Source organism: Oncorhynchus keta, chromosome 31 (assembly GCF_023373465.1).
Source record: "Oncorhynchus keta strain PuntledgeMale-10-30-2019 chromosome 31, Oket_V2, whole genome shotgun sequence".
Lineage (NCBI taxonomy): Eukaryota > Metazoa > Chordata > Actinopteri > Salmoniformes > Salmonidae > Oncorhynchus > Oncorhynchus keta.
This window is the reverse complement of record NC_068451.1, coordinates 19,377,401-19,399,840: the sequence shown is the minus strand read 5'-3', so window position 1 is coordinate 19,399,840 and position 22,440 is coordinate 19,377,401. Positions and strand designations below refer to the sequence as shown.

The 22,440-nt window shown below is 48.1% G+C and overlaps 1 protein-coding gene across 13 annotated transcripts in view; it reads right to left on the bottom strand.

Annotated features, from left to right (window-relative positions):
- Window positions 1–22,440, bottom strand: part of LOC118372769 (adhesion G protein-coupled receptor B1-like) — a 117,518-nt gene that overhangs the window by 21,637 nt on the left and 73,441 nt on the right. For all 13 annotated transcript variants that reach the window (XM_052489880.1, XM_052489879.1, XM_052489882.1 and 10 more), the window contains 4 exons: window positions 22,392–22,440; window positions 8,276–8,378; window positions 6,895–6,938; window positions 1,462–1,588 (listed from right to left, as the gene is read on the bottom strand). The exon at window positions 22,392–22,440 is cut by the window's right edge and continues 27 nt beyond it. In XM_052489880.1, the coding sequence (XP_052345840.1) occupies window positions 1,462–1,588; window positions 6,895–6,938; window positions 8,276–8,378; window positions 22,392–22,440 (323 nt within the window). The remainder of the gene's footprint in view (window positions 1–1,461; window positions 1,589–6,894; window positions 6,939–8,275; window positions 8,379–22,391) is intronic.

Here is a 22,440-nt window from a genome sequence, read left to right as displayed (position 1 = left end):
TATCAAGGCGTTCTTCCCTTCCATCTATCTAGGCATTCTTCCCTTCCCTCTATCAAGGCATTCTTCCCTTCCCTCTATCAAGGCGTTCTTCCCTTCCCTCTATCAAGGCGTTCTTCCCTTCCCTCTATCTAGGCATTCTTCCCTTCCCTCTATCAAGGCGTTCTTCCCTTCCCTCTATCAAGGCGTTCTTCCCTTCCCTCTATCAAGGCATTCTTCCCTTCCCTCTATCAAGGCGTTCTTCCCTTCCCTCTATCCAGGCATTCTTCCCTTCCCTCTATTTAGGCATTCTTCCCTTCCCTCTATCCAGGCGTTCTTCCCTTCCCTCTATCCAGGCGTTCTTCCCTTCCCTCTATCTAGGCCACACAGCACAAAGGCTGTGGTGGTGAATTAGTATAGGGTCTTCTATAGCTTTAAGAGCCATTGGTGCCCGTCCATGCTGTTACCAGGGCAACTAGTGAACAACTGCTTCAGAGGCAGTTTCCAGTCTAATAATAACGAATCGCTCTGAATGAACACTTCCTCACAATGACAGTACTGGGCTTTTCATCTCGCCTCAGAAAACTGGGCCACATTTGAGCGGTTTGAGCCATCACTGGAATTCTGCAGGGTTTGGTAAATAATATAATAATAATAATAATAATATGCCATTTAGCTGACGCTTTTATCCAAAGCGACTTACAGTCATGTGTGCATACATTCTACGTATGGGTGGTCCCGGGAATCGAACCCACTACCCTGGCGTTACAAGCGCCATGCTCTACCAACTGAGCCACAGAAGATATTGTCATATCAACACACCTATTTATCTCCAGTTGGAATCAAATAGTGATTATCTATGATTTAGTCAGTTATTTCAGCCCCATTATATGTTATTGCATCATTTGAGAATATTTAGGCAGGCAGCATGCATGGAGCATAGCAGCATTCCAATGGAGACATGTGCAGGAAAATATTATTTCATTTGTCAAAATGCTGGAATAATATGTTATTATGTTACATTGGACAGGGTTCACATGAAATATGCAAGGATTCTGTACATGATTATAATAATAGCTAATCTAAAACCCTAAAATAATTGTTCACATGGACTAACAATTTCTTATTCAGCAGGTAATGTATGCAAATCAATAGTCAACACGGTCATTTTGCAGTTGGAATATATAAACTGAATGTTTCTCGGCTAAAATGTGTCATGTCGACACAAATCTCCCTTTTCTGCTCGGTGGGACGACTTGAAAGATGCCCAAATTATTTATTTGAGAACACATAGAGCACTTGCTGAATGGCATCTGCATGTCGCAAGCAAGAGAGAGGAGAGAGAGAGAGGGCGGGCGCGCGCGAGGGTGCTGTTGATACCGAATGGCAATGACGCCCTTTTCCACTAAACCCGTGAGATACATACACAAGCACCTCGATTCGGATACCCTAACATAAAAGAATGAAGGAAGTTGTCGGACTTACCATGTCAGGATTTAGCCGTGCTAAAATGGCGAAGGTAGAGAGTCTGTCACACACGCATTTGGTGCTGAATGAGTCGATAGGCACGGCTCTGCAGCCCCTGGCAGACCACGATCCGAGCAGCGATGAGCTGCGGGAAAAGAGAGAGAGAGCGCTGCGGTGAATAAAAACGGGTGAAAGCTAGTCAAATCCCCCACCACGTTACAGACACCAGCTATTTAATTCCAAATCCCCTTTAAATCTCCGCGGTTAGCGAGCAAGAGCGCAGAAAACGCAGTGAAAATGGGGATGAAAGGTTATCTGTGAGCCAGACGCCGTGCTGCTCAGGTTTCTGCTTGGCCAGGTTATTGCAATATAGAGTTGGAATTCAGAAATGACCCAAAAACAAACAATAGCAAGGGGGTTATAACAACAACAATAATAATAATAATAATAATGCAAATCTAAGTTATTATTAAATCTCATTATTTATCCCTAGATTTAGATTGCGTTATTGGTGGAACAATTAAAAAGCTAAAGAGATTATATTTGTGTACGTAATATACAATTAATCAGCTGGAAAACATTTTTTATTGTGTGAACCCATTTTACAGTACTTCATGTAGCTATAATGCCATCCTGACTTCCATTTACAGGTAAATAGATTTTTGATGGCCTGCTCTAGGTCTTTGTTGTAGCATACTGGACAATACATCAACAATAACTGCATGTCTAACCCAATAGGAAAGCACTTTAAATACATATGTAGTTCATTTCTCTGTTAGGTAAATAAAGGTTAAAAAAAATGTGAATTCTGAGTGTTGACTGAACTTTGACAGATACCATGTTTTTCTAAGTCTTAATTGCCCTAGATGGACCAGGCTAAATCCACACCACTTTGTCACTAACTGTTTATGGGATTTACTAAACTTTTACCCACTTTTGCTATAAAGCATTACTAACAATTCTAAAGTTTTAACATTCAAAAACAATATTGCTGAACAGCTTAGCGGGGAGTTCATGGGGAGCCTTCCCCTCTAGACATCTTACTTGTAGGCCTCTTCCCTCATTTAATGGGGTATTCTCAGTGGCCAGTGATGTAGCATTGCCAATACGTTGTCCACTACAATGTGGTGCTGAACTCCAAATATCAGAAACCATATTTTCCCACTATTCATGGTGCTGAAATGTCAGACTGCAGCTATTTCATTGTTGTTTACAACATCAGACCTTCCACAAGTGGCTAAGTTACCACACAGCTGTTCTAAAACCCTGACAAAGGCTCAGTTTTAGTCCTCTCTTCATATCGGTCTGACTGGAGGTGCACAGAGAATGACCCAATCGTTGTTGGTTCCTCATGTCTTCATGGGAGTTGTGTGTTTCTCTCTCCCATGGCACAGTGATGCTGGTTGGCACATTGGTGATGTCACACTCCATCCATCTCAAGTGAGCCCTTACATCCTCTTCCCAGACAGAGTGGTCCCCAAAGGGACTCATCAAGACTGGGGGAACATGGTCCCCTACAGGTCTCTGGGGCTAGTGGCACCAGGAACACACAGCAGCCCGCAGAGTTAACCAACCAACAAATCAACAAACCAGTGTAGTTGTGTTCTTTCCAATACTTTGAAACAGTGAATTGCTTCAGTCTGGAGAGCCCGTTGGGTGGGGTTTGCACTGTGTTGATGATTCCAGTGGTTCCATTGCGCTAGGCAGGCTCAATCAAGAGCAGATGAAGTATTTGAAAGAAACCCAGTACTATTTGAACCCAGGTCTGTACCTCAGGGCCAAACACATCTCATCACAACACACCACGGCCTCCAACAGGGTCACCTACAGTGCACCAGGGCCACCTCATAGCAGGGTTACCCATGGTGCATATGGTTGGAGAGTGTTAAGGGGTGAAAACCATGACGAGCAGAGAGAGAGAGAGAGAGAGAGAGAGAGAGAGTGAGAGAGAGAGAGAGAGAGAGAGAGAGAGAGAGAGAGAGAGAGAGAGAGAGAGAGAGAGAGAGAGAGAGAGAGAGAGAGAGAAGTACAGTCTTGTAGCCCCAGGAGTAGGCTCAGTGCTAACATTAGCACATCACCCTAACAGAAATCCAATATTGTAACTCAGCACAGAGTCTCTGTGGATGACACGATTAGGCCGCTCTCCCAACCACACAGCAAGCCACAGCAACACACACACACACACACACACACACACACACACACACACACACACACACACACACACACACACACACACACACACACACACACACACACACACACACACACACACACACACACACACACACACACACACACACACACACACACAGGCCTCACCGCGGTCTGATGGGATAATTTGGGTGGCGGTCCAGCAGCACGGCATGTGTGAACGGTCCCTGCCAACAACAGGCCAGGACCACATGAATGAATGGGACAGCAGGGCCTGCCTGACCGCTACAACATCCCAGACATCCCTGGGTTCAAATACTATTTTAAATATTTTAAATAAGCTTAGAGTTTCTCTAGTCTACCTACAGAGCCAAATGGGCAGGGTTGGCAACTTTTCCGACATTTCTATTGGTTCCAATTTAAGGGATAGGGTCTAGTTTCCTGAATTTCCGCCTGACTGACATGCCCAATGTAAACTGCCTGTTACTCAGGCCCAGAAGCCAGGAAATGCATATAATTGGTAGCATTGGATAGAAAACACTCGGACAACGCAGTTAGATTAACAAGAAATTAAGGTTTTAAATGATATACCCTCTTCTTGTATGTTCATGAATGTTTAATATTTTGAATATTTATTTGAATTGCGCGCCCTCCAATTTCACCGGATGTTGTCGGCCGGTGTCCCACCTATCCCTAAGAAGTTTTAAGCTCAATCAAGCCCAGGTGAAAATATTTGACATTATTTCAGAAATGGTTTAGTCTGGTGCTATAACATCCAGCGATGGAAATCATAATGAATTATGTATTAACTAAAACCACAAGACAGATTAATGAACAGGGGAAGCTAAATTCAATAAGAAACAAACTGTAAAGAGAACAAAACAGATTGTGGGTTTATAAAGAAGTGGAGGTGGGTGAGGAGAGATAAGGTAGGGAGGGTAACTGGGCCAGGTCAGGAGCAGGTTGATGTTTATTATTATGAATCTTGCCCTGAAGCAGAACTGAGAAATATCCACTAGATGGGCCAACTGCAAAGTCAAAATTGGCTGTATCGTAATATATATATATATATATATATATATATATATATATATATGTTTGGCTTTTTGGTCTTAACATAAAGGTAGGGTTAGTGTTAGCAGTGTAGTTAAAGTTAGAGTTACGGTTAGGGTTAGGTTTAGATTGTATTACTTTGTGGCTGTGCCAGCTAGTAACCTCTCTACAGAGCTGCCTCCAGGGCAAGATTCATTACAATGAATGCCAGCATGCAGGCCAGGGGGGCAACACTGCTGTTGTAATTGATACCCCACCCCAGACCGAAGTGTGAGCCCTAGGAGAGAAGACCACCCGTCTCACACCCGCTTGCCTCGCTCTCTCACAGCCCTTATCAACAAGACACCACCATGACAAGGACGCCTTCTCACATTTCAATTTCTCCCCCCCAAAATTAACTCATTAATCATAGCTGCTGTCCAAGATGAATTTACATTTAGCTTTAGAACATGTCACTCCCCACCCCCTCCCTCGCCTCCCCCTTCTCTCCCCACACTCCCCAACATGGTGGGTGAAGCTAGATTAGATTTTGTTTTGTTCTCTCTCTCTCCCTCTCTCTCGCTCTGCCTCTCTATCCATCTTCCTATGTCCTCTCTCATCCCTCTTGCTTTCTCTCAACCCTGTATCCCTCATCTTCCCTCATTGTTCGGTCGTTCTTTCTCTCTCTCGGTCTACATTTCCCTGGTTCAACTTTTCTTATGGCAAAAGATCACTCTGTTCTATGCCTCGTCTCAGTAACACAAGTGTACACACTTATCGAAATGCAAATCTCCAACCTGCATTGCAATAAAGCCGTGGGCATGCTGTGCTTTCTACTCTCTCTTGCTCTTTCTCTCACTTGCACACAGCTTCTCTATCTCTCACTCACTCACTCACTCACTCACTCACTCACTCACTCACTCACTCACTCACTCACTCACTCACTCACTCACTCACTCACTCTCTCTCTCTGTTTTGGGTTTTAAAACTAAATGGGTACTTTAAGTGTATGAGGCATATGAAGAGTGTGTTAATTGGACCCACATTAGCTGTTCAGTTGAACTGTGCAATGCATTTTTCTCTCTTTTTCTCTCTCTCTCTCTCTCTCTCTCTCTCTCTCTCTCTCTCTCTCTCTCTCTCTTCTCTCTCTCTCTCTCTCTCTCTCTCTCTCTCTCTCTCCTCTCTCTCTCTGTTACTACACATATATACACTCTCTCCCTCTCTCTTTGTCCGACTCAGGAGATCCCAAAGCACTCTCCATTCATCCCTCTGTGTTGATGCCTTGGTTCGTGTGCCCACGAGAGAAAGCTGTGAGCAACACTTAATTTTCTACATCCTGCATCACTGTCGGCGCGGTGTTAGCAGCGTGGGGGTTAGTGTCAGCCCCGCCCCATCTCCCATCACCCACAGAGAGGAGCTCCGGGACTGTCTGACAAACTCAGCACCTTTCTACAGGGTCAGTGTGTGTCATGGGCACTTCGTCAAGATGAGAAACAGTGGAGGGGGAACAGCCACGGAACACACAGTCACAGTGGGAGATGAGGTGATGTGAGGCCGTCTCCCAAAGTTCTATCCCTCACTGTGAAGATCCACACCAGCAGGTGTTTCAGAGCCAGGAAGGGTCCACCATAGAAATATAATGACTTCCTGGTTATGGGTACACTTCTTACTTTACATCCTGGCCGCTAGTCCACGCATCATGGTAAATTGACTTGAATGAGGATGTCCATTCTAGTAATTCTATTTCTGTTTTCAGAGCCAGGTAGGATCATGTCCCCAGTCCACCCGACTGTGCTGCTGCTCCAGCTTCAACTGTTCTGCCTTAATATTATTCGACCATGCTGGTCATTTATGAACATTTGAACATCTTGGCCATGTTCTGTTATAATCTCCACCCGGCACAGCCAGAAGAGGACTGGCCACCCCATATAGCCTGGTTCCTCTCTAGGTTTCTTCCTAGGTTTTGGCCTTTCTAGGGAGTTTTTCCTAGCCACCGTGCTTCTACACCTGCATTGCTTGCTGTTTGGGGTTTTAGGCTGGGTTTCTGTACAGCACTTTGAGATATCAGCTGATGTACGAAGGGCTATATAAATCAATTTGATTTGATTTGATTTGATTTGATTCGATTTGATTTGATTTGATTTTATAGAGGTCCTATAATTCAGTTGATTCAGGCTGTTCCACCCCCAGGCTCCACACTGCAGCCAGGCAGCCCAGTAGGCACATGGATGTATCACCAGAGAAAGAAATTGACAAAGGCCTTACGTGTCACTCTCGTCCCAGGAGATGCAGGTCTGGTTTGTGGTGCCCTGATCAGACAGAGAGAAAAACAGTGGTTGACATATGCACAGCCACAGGTCGCAGGGGTGCTGAGGGTGCTGCAGCACCCCCTGAAAAATCACAATTAAAAAAACACCTTCCCGTGGCCATGGACATATGCTCTGATTACAGATGTTCTCATATACCTCCATATACCTCCATATACCTCCATATACCTCCATATACCTCCATATACCTCCATGGACATATGCTCTGATTACAGATGTTCTCATATACCTCCATGGACATATGCTCTGATTACAGATGTTCTCATGTACCTCCATGGACATATGCTCTGATTACAGATGTTCTCATGTACCTCCATGGACATATGCTCTGATTACAGATGTTCTCATGTACCTCCATGGACATATGCTCTGATTACAGATGTTCTCATATACCTCCATATACCTCCATGGACATATGCTCTGATTACAGATGTTCTCATGTACCTCCATGGACATATGCTCTGATTACAGATGTTCTCATGTACCTCCATATACCTCCATATACCTCCATGGACATATGCTCTGATTACAGATGTTCTCATATACCTCCATGGACATATGCTCTGATTACAGATGTTCTCATATACCTCCATATACCTCCATGGACATATGCTCTGATTACAGATGTTCTCATATGGAAGTGGTGTTGGAGGGCCAGTAGGAGGCACTCTTTCCTCTGGTCTAAAGAAAATATCCCAATGCCCCAGGGCAGTGATTGCATCCCGACACTGCCCTGTGTTGGGTGCCGTCTTTCGGATGGGACGTGAAACGGGTGTCCTGACTCTCTGGGGTCATTAAAGATCCCATGGCACTTATCGTAAGAGTAGGGGTGTTAACTCCGGTGTCCTGGCTAAATTCCCAATCTGGCCCTCAAACCATCGCGGTCACCTAATAATCCCCAGTTTACAATTGGCTCATTCATCCCCCTCCTCTCCCCTGTAACTATTCCCCAGGTCGTTGCTGCAAATGAGAACGTGTTCTCAGTCAACTTACCTGGTAAAATAACGGATAAATAAAATAAAAATATATATATACCTCCATATACCTCCATGGACATATGCTCTGATTACAGATGTTCTCATATACCTCCAGTTGTGAGGTTGATCAAATAGATTTGTCTCGTGCTTTTCTAAGTGCTAAAAGTGATTTTCAGTGATAAAGGCATGATAAGTCTTTTGAAATGCTCTCAAATATCAGTACCGTGTGTTTTTATGGGATAAGCCACATGATTTGTCAAGGCTACTCTGTTACACTACAGGGGTCAATTACTACTGAGGTCACTGCTCAGGTCAGAGGGTCAGATGTGAAAGGTCACTCACGTTGTAAAGGTGTGAGAACTGGACCTCCACCGGGGTAGAGAGGGATCCTGGGGTGGGCTTGATGGTCACAGACACCACCTTGGAGTTGAGCACGGTGCTGTTTCTGGAGGGAGGGAGGGAAAGAGTGGTGTCACCAGCATAGGACAACACACATGGTCAGGTGAAATATCACATGGGAACTGCACATCATTTTCATCGTTGTCAAGCGCTGTTCCCTTCAACCAACTCAAACCTCCCTGCAGTAAATACTGCCCCATCCCTACAACACATGTTCCCGTCTCTCCCTAACACAGCAGTAATACTGCCCCATCCCTACAACACATGTTCCCGTCTCTCCCTAACACAGCAGTAATACTGCCCCGTCCCTACAACACATGTTCCCGTCTCTCCCTAACACAGCAATAATACTGCCCCGTCCCTACAACACATGTTCCCGTCTCTCCCTAACACAGCAGTAATACTGCCCCGTCCCTACAACACATGTTCAAGTCTCTCCCTAACACAGCAGTAATACTGCCCAGTCCCTACAACACATGTTCCTGTCTCTCCCAAACACAGCAGTAATACTGCCCCGTCCCTACAACACATGTTCCCGTCTCTCCCTAACACAGCAGTAATACTGCCCGTCCCTACAACACATGTTCCCGTCTCTCCCTAACACAGCAGTAATACTGCTCGGCCCCTACAACACATGTTCCCGTCTCTCCCTAACACAGCAGTAATACTGCCCGGTCCCTACAACACATGTTCCCGTCTCTCCCTAACACAGCAGTAATACTGCCCGGTCCCTACAACACATGTTCCCTTCTCTACCTAATACAGCAGTAATACTGCCCCGTCCCTACAACACATGTTCCCGTCTCTCCCTAACACAGCAGTAATACTGCTCGGCCCCTACAACACATGTTCCCGTCTCTCCCTAACACAGCAGTAATACTGCCCGGTCCCTACAACACATGTTCCCGTCTCTCCCTAACACAGCAGTAATACTGCCCCGTCCCTACAACACATGTTCCCATCTTTCCCTGACACAGCAGTAATACTGCCCCATCCCTACAACATATGTTCCCATCTCTCCCGAACACAGCAGTAATACTGCCCCATCCCTACAACATATGATCCCATCTCTCCCTGACACAGCAGTAATACTGCCCCATCCCTACAACATATGTTCCCATCTCTCCCTAACACAGCAGTAATACTGCCCCATCCCTACAACACATGTTCCCATCTCTCCCTAACACAGGAGTAATACTGCCCCGTCCCTACAACACATGTTCCTGTCTCTCCCTAACACAGCAGTAATACTGCCCCATCCCTACAACATATGATCCCATCTCTCCCTGACACAGCAGTAATACTGCCCCATCCCTACAACATATGATCCCATCTCTCCCTGACACAGCAGTAATACTGCCCCATCCCTACAACATATGTTCCCATCTCTCCCTAACACAGCAGTAATACTGCCCCGTCCCTACAACACATGTTCCCATCTCTCCCTAACACAGGAGTAATACTGCCCCGTCCCTACAACACATGTTCCTGTCTCTCCCTAACACAGCAGAAATACTGCCCCGTCCCTAAAACACATGTTCCCGTCTCTCCCTAACACAGCAGTAATACTGCCCCGTCCCTGCAACACATGTTCCCATCTCTCCCTAACACAGCAGTAATACTGCCCCGTCCCTACAACACATGTTCCCGTCTCTCCCTAACACAGCAGTAATACTGCCCCGTCCCTACAACACATGTTCCCGTCTCTCCCTAAAACAGCAGTAATACTGCCCGGTCCCTACAACACATGTTCCCATCTCTCCCTAACACAGCAGTAATACTGCCCCGTCCCTACAACACATGTTCCTGTCTCTCCCTAACACAGCAGTAATACTGCCCCGTCCCTACAACACATGTCCCCGTCTCTCCCTAACACAGCAGTAATACTGCCCCGTCCCTACAACACATGTTCCCATCTCTCCTTAACACAGCAGTAATACTGCCCCGTCCCTACAACACATGTTCCTGTCTCTCCCTAACACAGCAGTAATACTGCCCGGTCCCTACAACACATGTTCCCATCTCTCCCTAATACAGCAGTAATACTGCCCCGTCCCTACAACACATGTTCCTGTCTCTCCCTAACACAGCAGTAATACTGCCCGGTCACTACAACACATGTTCCCGTCTCTCCCTAACACAGCAGTAATACTGCCCCGTCCCTACAACACATGTTCGCATCTCTCCCTAACACAGCAGTAATACTGCCCCATCCCAACAACGCATGTTCCCATCTCTCCCTAACACAGCAGTAATACTGCCCCGTCCCTACAACACATGTTCCTGTCCCTCCCTAACACAGCAGTAATACTGCCCCGTCCCTACAACACATGTTCCCGTCTCTCCCTAACACAGCAGTAATACCGCCCCGTCCCTACAACACATGTTCCCGTCTCTCCCTAACACAGCAGTAATACTGCCCCATCCCTACAACGCTTGTTCCCATCTCTCCCTAACACAGCAGTAATACTGCCCCGTCTCTTCAACACATGTTCTTGTCTCTCCCTAACACAGCAGTAATACTGCCCCGTCCCTACAACACATGTTCCCGTCTCTCCCTAACACAGCAGTAATACTGCCCCGTCCCTACAACACATGTTCCTGTCTCTCCCTAAAACAGCAGTAATACTGCCCGGTCCCTACAACACATGTTCCCATCTCTCCCTAACACAGCAGTAATACTGCCCCGTCCCTACAACACATGTTCCCATCTCTCCCTAACACAGCAGTAATACTGCCCCGTCCCTACAACACATGTTCCCGTCTCTCCCTAACACAGCAGTAATACTGCCCCATCACTACAACACATGTTCCCGTCTCTCCCTAACACAGCAGTAATACTGCCCCGTCCCTACAACACATGTTCCCGTCTCTCCCTAACACAGCAGTAATACTGCCCCATCACTACAACACATGTTCCCGTCTCTCCCTAACACAGCAGTAATACTGCCCCGTCCCTGCAACACATGTTCCCATCTCTCCTTAAGACAGCAGTAATACTGCCCCATCACTACAACACATGTTCCCGTCTCTCTCTAACACAGCAGTAATACTGCCCCGTCCCTACAACACATGTTCCCATCTCTCCCTAACACAGCAGTAATACTGCCCCGTCCCTACAACACATGTTCCTGTCTCTCCCCAACACAGCAGTAATACTGCCCGGTCCCTACAACACATGTTCCCATCTCTCCCTAATACAGCAGTAATACTGCCCCGTCCCTACAACACATGTTCCTGTCTCTCCCTAACACAGCAGTAATACTGCCCGGTCCCTACAACACATGTTCCTGTCTCTCCCTAACACAGCAGTAATACTGTCCCGTCCCTACAACACATGTTCCCGTCTCTCCCTAACACAGCAGTAATACTGCCCCATCCCTACAACACATGTTCCCATCTCTCCCTAACACAGCAGTAATACTGCCCCGTCCCTACAACACATGTTCGCATCTCTCCCTAACACAGCAGTAATACTGCCCCGTCCCTACAACACATGTTCCCGTCTCTCCCTAACACAGCAGTAATACTGCCCCGTCCCTACAACACATGTTCCTGTCTCTCCCTAACACAGCAGTAATACTGCCCCGTCCCTTCAACACATGTTCCTGTCCCTCCCTAACACAGCAGTAATACTGCCCCGTCCCTACAACACATGTTCCTGTCTCTCCCTAACACAGCAGTAATACTGCCCCGTCCCTACAACACATGTTCCCGTCTCTCCTTAACACAGCAGTAATACCGCCCCGTCCCTACAACACATGTTCCCGTCTCTCCCTAACACAGCAGTAATACTGCCCCATCCCTACAACGCTTGTTCCCATCTCTCCCTAACACAGCAGTAATACTGCCCCGTCCCTACAACGCTTGTTCCCATCTTTCCCTAACACAGCAGTAATACTGCCCCGTCCCTACAACGCATGTTCCTGTCTCTCCCTAAAACAGCAGTAATACTGCCCCATCACTACAACACATGTTCCCGTCTCTCCCTAACACAGCAGTAATACTGCCCCGTCCCTACAACACATGTTCCCATCTCTCCCTAACACAGCAGTAATACTGCCCCGTCCCTACAACACATGTTCCTGTCTCTCCCTAACACAGCAGTAATACTGCCCCGTCCCTACAACACATGTTCCCGTCTCTCCCTAAAACAGCAGTAATACTGCCCGGTCCCTACAACACATGTTCCCATCTCTCCCTAACACAGCAGTAATACTGCCCCGTCCCTACAACACATGTCCCCGTCTCTCCCTAACACAGCAGTAATACTGCCCGGTCCCTACAACACATGTTCCCATCTCTCCCTAACACAGCAGTAATACTGCCCCGTCCCTACAACACATGTTCCTGTCTCTCCCTAACACAGCAGTAATACCGCCCCGTCCCTACAACACATGTTCCCATCTCTCCCCAACACAGCAGTAATACTGCCCCGTCCCTACAACACATGTTCCCGTCTCTCCCTAACACAGCAGTAATAATGCCCCGTCCCTACAACACATGTTCCCGTCTCTCCCTAACACAGCAGTAATACTGCCCCGTCCCTACAACACATGTTCCCGTCTCTCCCTAACACAGCAGTAATACTGCCCCGTCCCTACAACACATGTTCCCGTCTCTCCCTAACACAGCAGTAATACTGCCCCGTCCCTACAACACATGTTCCCATCTCTCCCTAACACAGCAGTAATACTGCCCGGTCCCAACAACACATGTTCCTGTCTCTCCCTAACACAGCAGTAATACTGCCCCGTCCCTACAACACATGTTCCTGTCTCTCCCTAACACAGCAGTAATACTGCCCCGTCCCTACAACACATGTTCCCGTCTCTCCCTAAAACAGCAGTAATACTGCCCGGTGCCTACAACACATGTTCCCATCTCTCCCTAACACAGCAGTAATACTGCCCCGTCCCTACAACACATGTCCCCGTCTCTCCCTAACACAGCAGTAATACTGCCCGGTCCCTACAACACATGTTCCCATCTCTCCCTAACACAGCAGTAATACTGCCCCGTCCCTACAACACATGTTCCTGTCTCTCCCTAACACAGCAGTAATACCGCCCCGTCCCTACAACACATGTTCCCATCTCTCCCCAACACAGCAGTAATACTGCCCGGTCCCTACAACACATGTTCCCATCTCTCCCTAATACAGCAGTAATACTGCCCCGTCCCTACAACACATGTTCCTGTCTCTCCCTAACACAGCAGTAATACTGCCCGGTCCCTACAACACATGTTCCTGTCTCTCCCTAACACAGCAGTAATACTGTCCCGTCCCTACAACACATGTTCCCGTCTCTCCCTAACACAGCAGTAATACTGCCCCGTCCCTACAACACATGTTCCCATCTCTCCCTAACACAGCAGTAATACTGCCCCGTCCCTACAACACATGTTCGCATCTCTCCCTAACACAGCAGTAATACTGCCCCGTCCCTACAACACATGTTCCGTCTCTCCCTAACACAGCAGTAATACTGCCCGTCCCTACAACACATGTTCCTGTCTCTCCCTAACACAGCAGTAATACTGCCCCGTCCCTTCAACACATGTTCCTGTCCCTCCCTAACACAGCAGTAATACTGCCCCGTCCCTACAACACATGTTCCTGTCTCTCCCTAACACAGCAGTAATACTGCCCCGTCCCTACAACACATGTTCCCGTCTCTCCTTAACACAGCAGTAATACCGCCCCGTCCCTACAACACATGTTCCCGTCTCTCCCTAACACAGCAGTAATACTGCCCCATCCCTACAACGCTTGTTCCCATCTCTCCCTAACACAGCAGTAATACTGCCCCGTCCCTACAACGCTTGTTCCCATCTTTCCCTAACACAGCAGTAATACTGCCCCGTCCCTACAACGCATGTTCCTGTCTCTCCCTAAAACAGCAGTAATACTGCCCGGTCCCGACAACACATGTTCCCGTCTCTCCCTAACACAGCAGTAATACTGCCCCGTCCCTACAACACATGTTCCTGTCTCTCCCTAACACAGCAGTAATACTGCCCCGTCACTACAACACATGTTCCCGTCTCTCCCTAACACAGCAGTAATAATGCCCCGTCCCTACAACACATGTTCCCGTCTCTCCCTAACACAGCAGTAATACTGCCCCGTCCCTACAACACATGTTCCCGTCTCTCCCTAACACAGCAGTAATACTGCCCCGTCCCTACAACACATGTTCCCATCTCTCCCTAACACAGCAGTAATACTGCCCGGTCCCAACAACACATGTTCCTGTCTCTCCCTAACACAGCAGTAATACTGCCCCGTCCCTACAACACATGTTCCTGTCTCTCCCTAACACAGCAGTAATACTGCCCCGTCCCTACAACACATGTTCCCATCTCTCCCTAACACAGCAGTAATACTGCCCCGTCCCTACAACACATGTTCCTGTCTCTCCCTAACACAGCAGTAATACTGCCCCGTCCCTACAACACATGTTCCCATCTCTCCCTAACACAGCAGTAATACTGCCCCGTCCCTACAACACATGTTCCCGTCTCTCCCTAACACAGCAGTAATACTGCCCCGTCCCTACAACACATGTTCCCATCTCTCCCTAACACAGCAGTAATACTGCCCCGTCTCTACAACACATGTTCCCGTCTCTCCTAACACAGCAGTAATACTGCCCCATCACTACAACACATGTTCCCGTCTCTCCCTAACACAGCAGTAATACTGCCCCGTCCCAGCAACACATGTTCCCATCTCTCCCTAACACAGCAGTAATACTGCCCCGTCCCTACAACACATGTTCCTGTCTCTCCCTAACACAGCAGTAATACTGCCCCATCCCTACAACGCATGTTCCCATCTCTCCCTAACACAGCAGTAATACTGCCCCGTCCCTGCAACACATGTTCCCATCTCTCCCTAACACAGCAGTAATAATGCCCCGTCCCTACAACACATGTTCCCGTCTCTCCCTAACACAGCAGTAATACTGCCCCGTCCCTACAACACATGTTCCCGTCTCTCCCTAACACAGCAGTAATACTGCCCCGTCCCTACAACACATGTTCCCGTCTCTCCCTAACACAGCAGTAATACTGCCCGGTCCCAACAACACATGTTCCTGTCTCTCCCTAACACAGCAGTAATACTGCCCCGTCCCTACAACACATGTTCCTGTCTCTCCCTAACACAGCAGTAATACTGCCCCGTCCCTACAACACATGTTCCCATCTCTCCCTAACACAGCAGTAATACTGCCCCGTCCCTACAACACATGTTCCTGTCTCTCCCTAACACAGCAGTAATACTGCCCCGTCCCTACAACACATGTTCCCATCTCTCCCTAACACAGCAGTAATACTGCCCCGTCCCTACAACACATGTTCCCGTCTCTCCCTAACACAGCAGTAATACTGCCCCGTCCCTACAACACATGTTCCCATCTCTCCCTAACACAGCAGTAATACTGCCCCGTCTCTACAACACATGTTCCCGTCTCTCCCTAACACAGCAGTAATACTGCCCCATCACTACAACACATGTTCCCGTCTCTCCCTAACACAGCAGTAATACTGCCCCGTCCCAGCAACACATGTTCCCATCTCTCCCTAACACAGCAGTAATACTGCCCCGTCCCTACAACACATGTTCCTGTCTCTCCCTAACACAGCAGTAATACTGCCCCATCCCTACAACGCATGTTCCCATCTCTCCCTAACACAGCAGTAATACTGCCCCGTCCCTGCAACACATGTTCCCATCTCTCCCTAACACAGCAGTAATACTGCCCCGTCCCTACAACACATGTTCCCGTCTCTCCCTAACACAGCAGTAATACTGCCCCGTCCCTACAACACATGTTCCCGTCTCTCCCTAAAACAGCAGTAATACTGCCCCGTCCCTTCAACACATGTTCCTGTCTCTCCCTAACACAGCAGTAATACTGCCCCGTCCCTACAACACATGTTCCTGTCTCTCCCTAACACAGCAGTAATACTGCCCCGTCCCTACAACACATGTTCCTGTCTCTCCCTAACACAGCAGTAATACTGCCCCGTCCCTACAACACATGTTCCTGTCTCTCCCTAACACAGCAGTAATACTGCCCCGTCCCTGCAACACATGTTCCCATCTCTCCCTAACACAGCAGTAATACTGCCCCGTCCCTACAACACATGTTCCTGTCTCTCCCTAACACAGCAGTAATACTGCCCCGTCCCTACAACACATGTTCCTGTCTCTCCCTAACACAGCAGTAATACTGCCCCGTCCCTACAACACATGTTCCTGTCTCTCCCTAACACAGCAGTAATACTGCCCCGTCCCTACAACGCATGTTCCCATCTCTCTCTAACACAGCAGTAATACTGCCCGGTCCCTACAACACATGTTCCCGTCTCTCCCTAACACAGCAGTAATACTGCCCGGTCCCTACAACACATGTTCCCGTCTCTCCCTAACACAGCAGTAATACTGCCCCGTCCCTTCAACACATGTTCCCATCTCTCCCTAACACAGCAGTAATACTGCCCCGTCCCTACAACACATGTTCCTGTCTCTCCCTAACACAGCAGTAATACTGCCCCGTCCCTACAACACATGTTCCTGTCTCTCCCTAACACAGCAGTAATACTGCCCCGTCCCTGCAACACATGTTCCTGTCCCTCCCTAACACAGCAGTAATACTGCCCCGTCCCTACAACACATGTTCCCTTCTCTCCCTAACACAGCAGTAATACTGCCCCGTCCCTACAACACATGTTCCCGTCTCTCCCTAACACAGCAGTAATACTGCCCCGTCCCTACAACACATGTTCCCATCTCTCCCTAACACAGCAGTAATACTGCCCCGTCCCTACAACACATGTTCCCGTCTCTCCCTAACACAGCAGTAATACTGCCCCATCCCTTCAACACATGTTCCCATCTCTCCCTAACACAGCAGTAATACTGCCCCGTCCCTACAACACATGTTCCCATCTCTCCCTAACACAGCAGTAATACTGCCCCGTCCCTACAACACATGTTCCCGTCTCTCCCTAACACAGCAGTAATACTGCCCCGTCCCTACAACACATGTTCCCATCTCTCCCTAACACAGCAGTAATACTGCCCCGTCCCTACAACACATGTTCCCGTCTCTCCCTAACACAGCAGTAATACTGCCCCGTCCCTACAACACATGTTCCCATCTCTCCCTAACACAGCAGTAATACTGCCCCGTCCCTACAACACATGTTCCCATCTCTCCCTAACACAGCAGTAATACTGCCCCGTCCCCACAACACATGTTCCCGTCTCTCCCTAACACAGCAGTAATACTGCCCCGTCCCTACAACACATGTTCCCATCTCTCCCTAACACAGCAGTAATACTGCCCCGTCCCTACAACACATGTTCCTGTCTCTCCCTAACACAGCAGTAATACTGCCCGGTCCCTACAACACATGTTCCCATCTCTCCCTAACACAGCAGTAATACTGCCCCGTCCCTACAACACATGTTCCCATCTCTCCCTAGCACAGCAGAAATACTGCCCCGTCCCTACAACACATGTTCCTGTCTCTCCCTAACACAGCAGTAATACTGCCCCGTCCCTACAACACATGTTCCTGTCTCTCCCTAATACAGCAGTAATACTGCCCGGTCCCTACAACACATGTTCCCATCTCTCCCTAACACAGCAGTAATACTGCCCAGTCCCTACAACACATGTTCCTGTCTCTCCGTAATACTGCCCGGTCCCTACAACACATGTTCCCATCTCTCCCTAACACAGCAGTAATACTGCCCCATCACTACAACACATGTTCCTGTCTCTCCCTAACACAGCAGTAATACTGCCCCGTCCCTGCAACACATGTTCCCATCTCTCCCTAACACAGCAGTAATACTGCCCCGTCCCTACAACACATGTTCCTGTCTCTCCCTAACACAGCAGTAATACTGCCCCATCCCTACAACGCATGTTCCCATCTCTCCCTAACACAGCAGTAATACTGCCCCGTCCCTACAACACATGTTCCTGTCTCTCCCTAACACAGCAGTAATACTGCCCCATCCCTACAACGCATGTTCCCATCTCTCCCTAACACAGCAGTAATACTGCCCCGTCCCTACAACACATGTTCCCGTCTCTCCCTAACACAGCAGTAATACTGCCCCGTCCCTACAACACATGTTCCCATCTCTCCCTAACACAGCAGTAATACTGCCCCATCACTACAACACATGTTCCTGTCTCTCCCTAACACAGCAGTAATACTGCCCCGTCCCTGCAACACATGTTCCCATCTCTCCCTAACACAGCAGTAATACTGCCCCGTCCCTACAACACATGTTCCTGTCTCTCCCTAACACAGCAGTAATACTGCCCCATCCCTACAACGCATGTTCCCATCTCTCCCTAACACAGCAGTAATACTGCCCCGTCCCTACAACACATGTTCCTGTCTCTCCCTAACACAGCAGTAATACTGCCCCGTCCCTACAACACATGTTCCCGTCTCTCCCTAACACAGCAGTAATACTGCCCCGTCCCTACAACACATGTTCCCATCTCTCCCTAACACAGCAGTAATACTGCCCCGTCCCTACAACACATGTTCCCGTCTCTCCCTAACACAGCAGTAATACTGCCCCGTCCCTACAACACATGTTCCCATCTCTCCCTAACACAGCAGTAATACTGCCCCGTCCCTACAACACATGTTCCCATCTCTCCCTAACACAGCAGTAATACTGCCCCGTCCCTACAACACATGTTCCTGTCTCTCCCTAACACAGCAGTAATACTGCCCCGTCCCTACAACACATGTTCCCATCTCTCCCTAACACAGCAGTAATACTGCCCCGTCCCTACAACACATGTTCCTGTCTCTCCCTAACACAGCAGTAATACTGCCCGGTCCCTACAACACATGTTCCCATCTCTCCCTAACACAGCAGTAATACTGCCCCGTCCCTACAACACATGTTCCCATCTCTCGCTAGCACAGCAGTAATACTGCCCCGTCCCTACAACACATGTTCCTGTCTCTCCCTAACACAGCAGTAATACTGCCCCGTCCCTACAACACATGTTCCTGTCTCTCCCTAACACAGCAGTAATACTGCCCGGTCCCTACAACACATGTTCCCATCTCTCCCTAACACAGCAGTAATACTGCCCCGTCCCTACAACACATGTTCCCGTCTCTCCCTAACACAGCAGTAATACTGCCCCGTCCCTGCAACACATGTTCCCATCTCTCCCTAACACAGCAGTAATACTGCCCCATCCCTGCAACACATGTTCCCATCTCTCCCTAACACAGCAGTAATACTGCCCCATCCCTGCAACACATGTTCCCATCTCTCCCTAACACAGCAGTAATACTGCCCAGTCCCTACAACACATGTTCCTGTCTCTCCGTAATACTGCCCGGTCCCTACAACACATGTTCCCATCTCTCCCTAACACAGCAGTAATACTGCCCCATCACTACAACACATGTTCCTGTCTCTCCCTAACACAGCAGTAATACTGCCCCGTCCCTGCAACACATGTTCCCATCTCTCCCTAACACAGCAGTAATACTGCCCCGTCCCTACAACACATGTTCCTGTCTCTCCCTAACACAGCAGTAATACTGCCCCATCCCTACAACGCATGTTCCCATCTCTCCCTAACACAGCAGTAATACTGCCCCGTCCCTACAACACATGTTCCTGTCTCTCCCTAACACAGCAGTAATACTGCCCCATCCCTACAACGCATGTTCCCATCTCTCACTAACACAGCAGTAATACTGCCCCATCCCTACAACGCATGTTCCCATCTCTCCCTAACACAGCAGTAATACTGCCCCGTCCCTACAACACATGTTCCCATCTCTCCCTAACACAGCAGTAATACTGCCCCGTCCCTACAACGCATTTTCCCATCTCTCCCTAATACAGCAGTAATACTGCCCCATCCCTACAACGCATTTTCCCATCTCTCCCTAACACAGCAGTAATACTGCCCCGTCCCTGCAACACATGTTCCCATCTCTCCCTAACACAGCAGTAATACTGCCCCGTCCCTACAACACATGTTCCCATCTCTCCCTAACACAGCAGTAATACTGCCCCGTCCCTACAACACATGTTCCTGTCTCTCCCTAACACAGCAGTAATACTGCCCGGTCCCTACAACACATGTTCCCATCTCTCCCTAACACAGCAGTAATACTGCCCGGTCCCTACAACATATGTTCCCATCTCTCGCTAACACAGCAGTAATACTGCCCCGTCCCTACAACACATGTTCCCGTCTCTCCCTAACACAGCAGTAATACTGCCCGGTCCCTACAACACATGTTCCCATCTCTCCCTAACACAGCAGTAATACTGCCCCGTCCCTACAACACATGTTCCTGTCTCTCCCTAACACAGCAGTAATACTGCCCCGTCCCTACAACACATGTTCCCGTCTCTCCCTAACACAGCAGTAATACTGCCCCGTCCCTACAACACATGTTCCCGTCTCTCCCTAACACAGCAGTAATACTGCCCCGTCCCTACAACACATGTTCCTGTCTCTCCCTAACACAGCAGTAATACTGCCCCGTCCCTACAATACATGTTCCCATCTCTCTCTAACACAGCACACATGTCCCTCAAGACACCCTTGTATGTCCCAGCACTTACCCCATGTCCCGTTTGAAATAGACAATGTTTCAAAGCCCCTACACTCTGCCTCCTCCTCCCTACTCTCTCTCATCTGCAACTTCTCCCTCTCCCTCTCGTTCTTTCTCCCTCTCACTCTTTCTCCCTCTCGCTTCTCAGAATGCAATCAGTCAACATAAACACTTGTGTCAGCCAGTCTCTGTCTAAAACTGATCACATTTCCTTGAAGGAGAAAAAGATTCTGAGGGGAAAAAGGAAAGAACAAATAACTAACTAGGCCTGGGTAAAGACAAAATAGAAGAGGGGTTTCCACACGCACGCCCTGGGGTGAAAGTAGATTTCATTTCTTATCGGTACAGGACACCCAAGCGAGCGCACAATACATTTTTTTATAGCCTTGGTATAATCATAGAATTACATAGGTCTATAGATCTATATGACCTCTGTGGGCCTTGTGCCCTAGACCCAGTAAAAATGTGTCATATCACTTCTAACATTTATTTCCTTTTAATGTGGCGTAAAAACAACCAGTCATGATGTTTTCAACTGATTGTCAAACAATTCGTTCGTCCACTCGCAAATAATTCCAGCTTCCCAACCTCAACAGTGCACTGTGCGCCCGCAATTTAATGAATGGAAAGAGGAATCTGTTACAAAACCTTTTCCTGCAGTGGGCTAAATCAGGGTCACACAGAATGTTTCTTGGTAGTGTTAAACAAATCTACTTTAAAACTAAAGTATACACCTCACACACATGGTTATGGGCTTAAAAAGAGACACCTGTACCATGTCAGATATCGAGTTGAAATGTATTCAATTGTGAGTTTGCATCCCAATATTGCACTTTATATACATCACAGAAGACTGAAATATAACAAAACTGTTTGACATTATGGGTTCTTGAAATGACTCTTAATAATTATGAAATTGTATAGGATATGAATAACATTCCACCTATGAGGCAACTAGGTCATTTGACTGCAAGAAAGGGCTACAAAATACATCCGTTTGCAGTGAATTAATTATGTGGGAGGGTTGAGTGTGATTCCGCCACGCTAGCCTGTGTTCCTCCATCTCATTACACACGCACATAACATTAACATAACGGAGAGAACACTCCTCACTGGACGAGAGAAAGCTGTAGCTCACAAATACACATGCAGTTTGAATACATGTGCTTAGCATAAAGCAGTTCTCTGAAATGTTATTCATTCTAGCTCCTTCAGACATCCTTTTACACAGACAAGAGACAAAGGAACTACGTGGTGGCATTCAAATCCCATTAGCCACCAATCAAAAGAGGTTTTGGGATGCGTTCTGTGCTGGCTGCGTTCCAAATGGCATCCCATTCCCTTTATAGTACACTTCTTTGACACATCCCTGGAGAAAGCATTGTAAGTAGAGATGTCAGTAAACCACTCTCACCTCTGTAAAGATAGGATGCTACCCAGGTTTCTGTAGAGAACGATTCCGG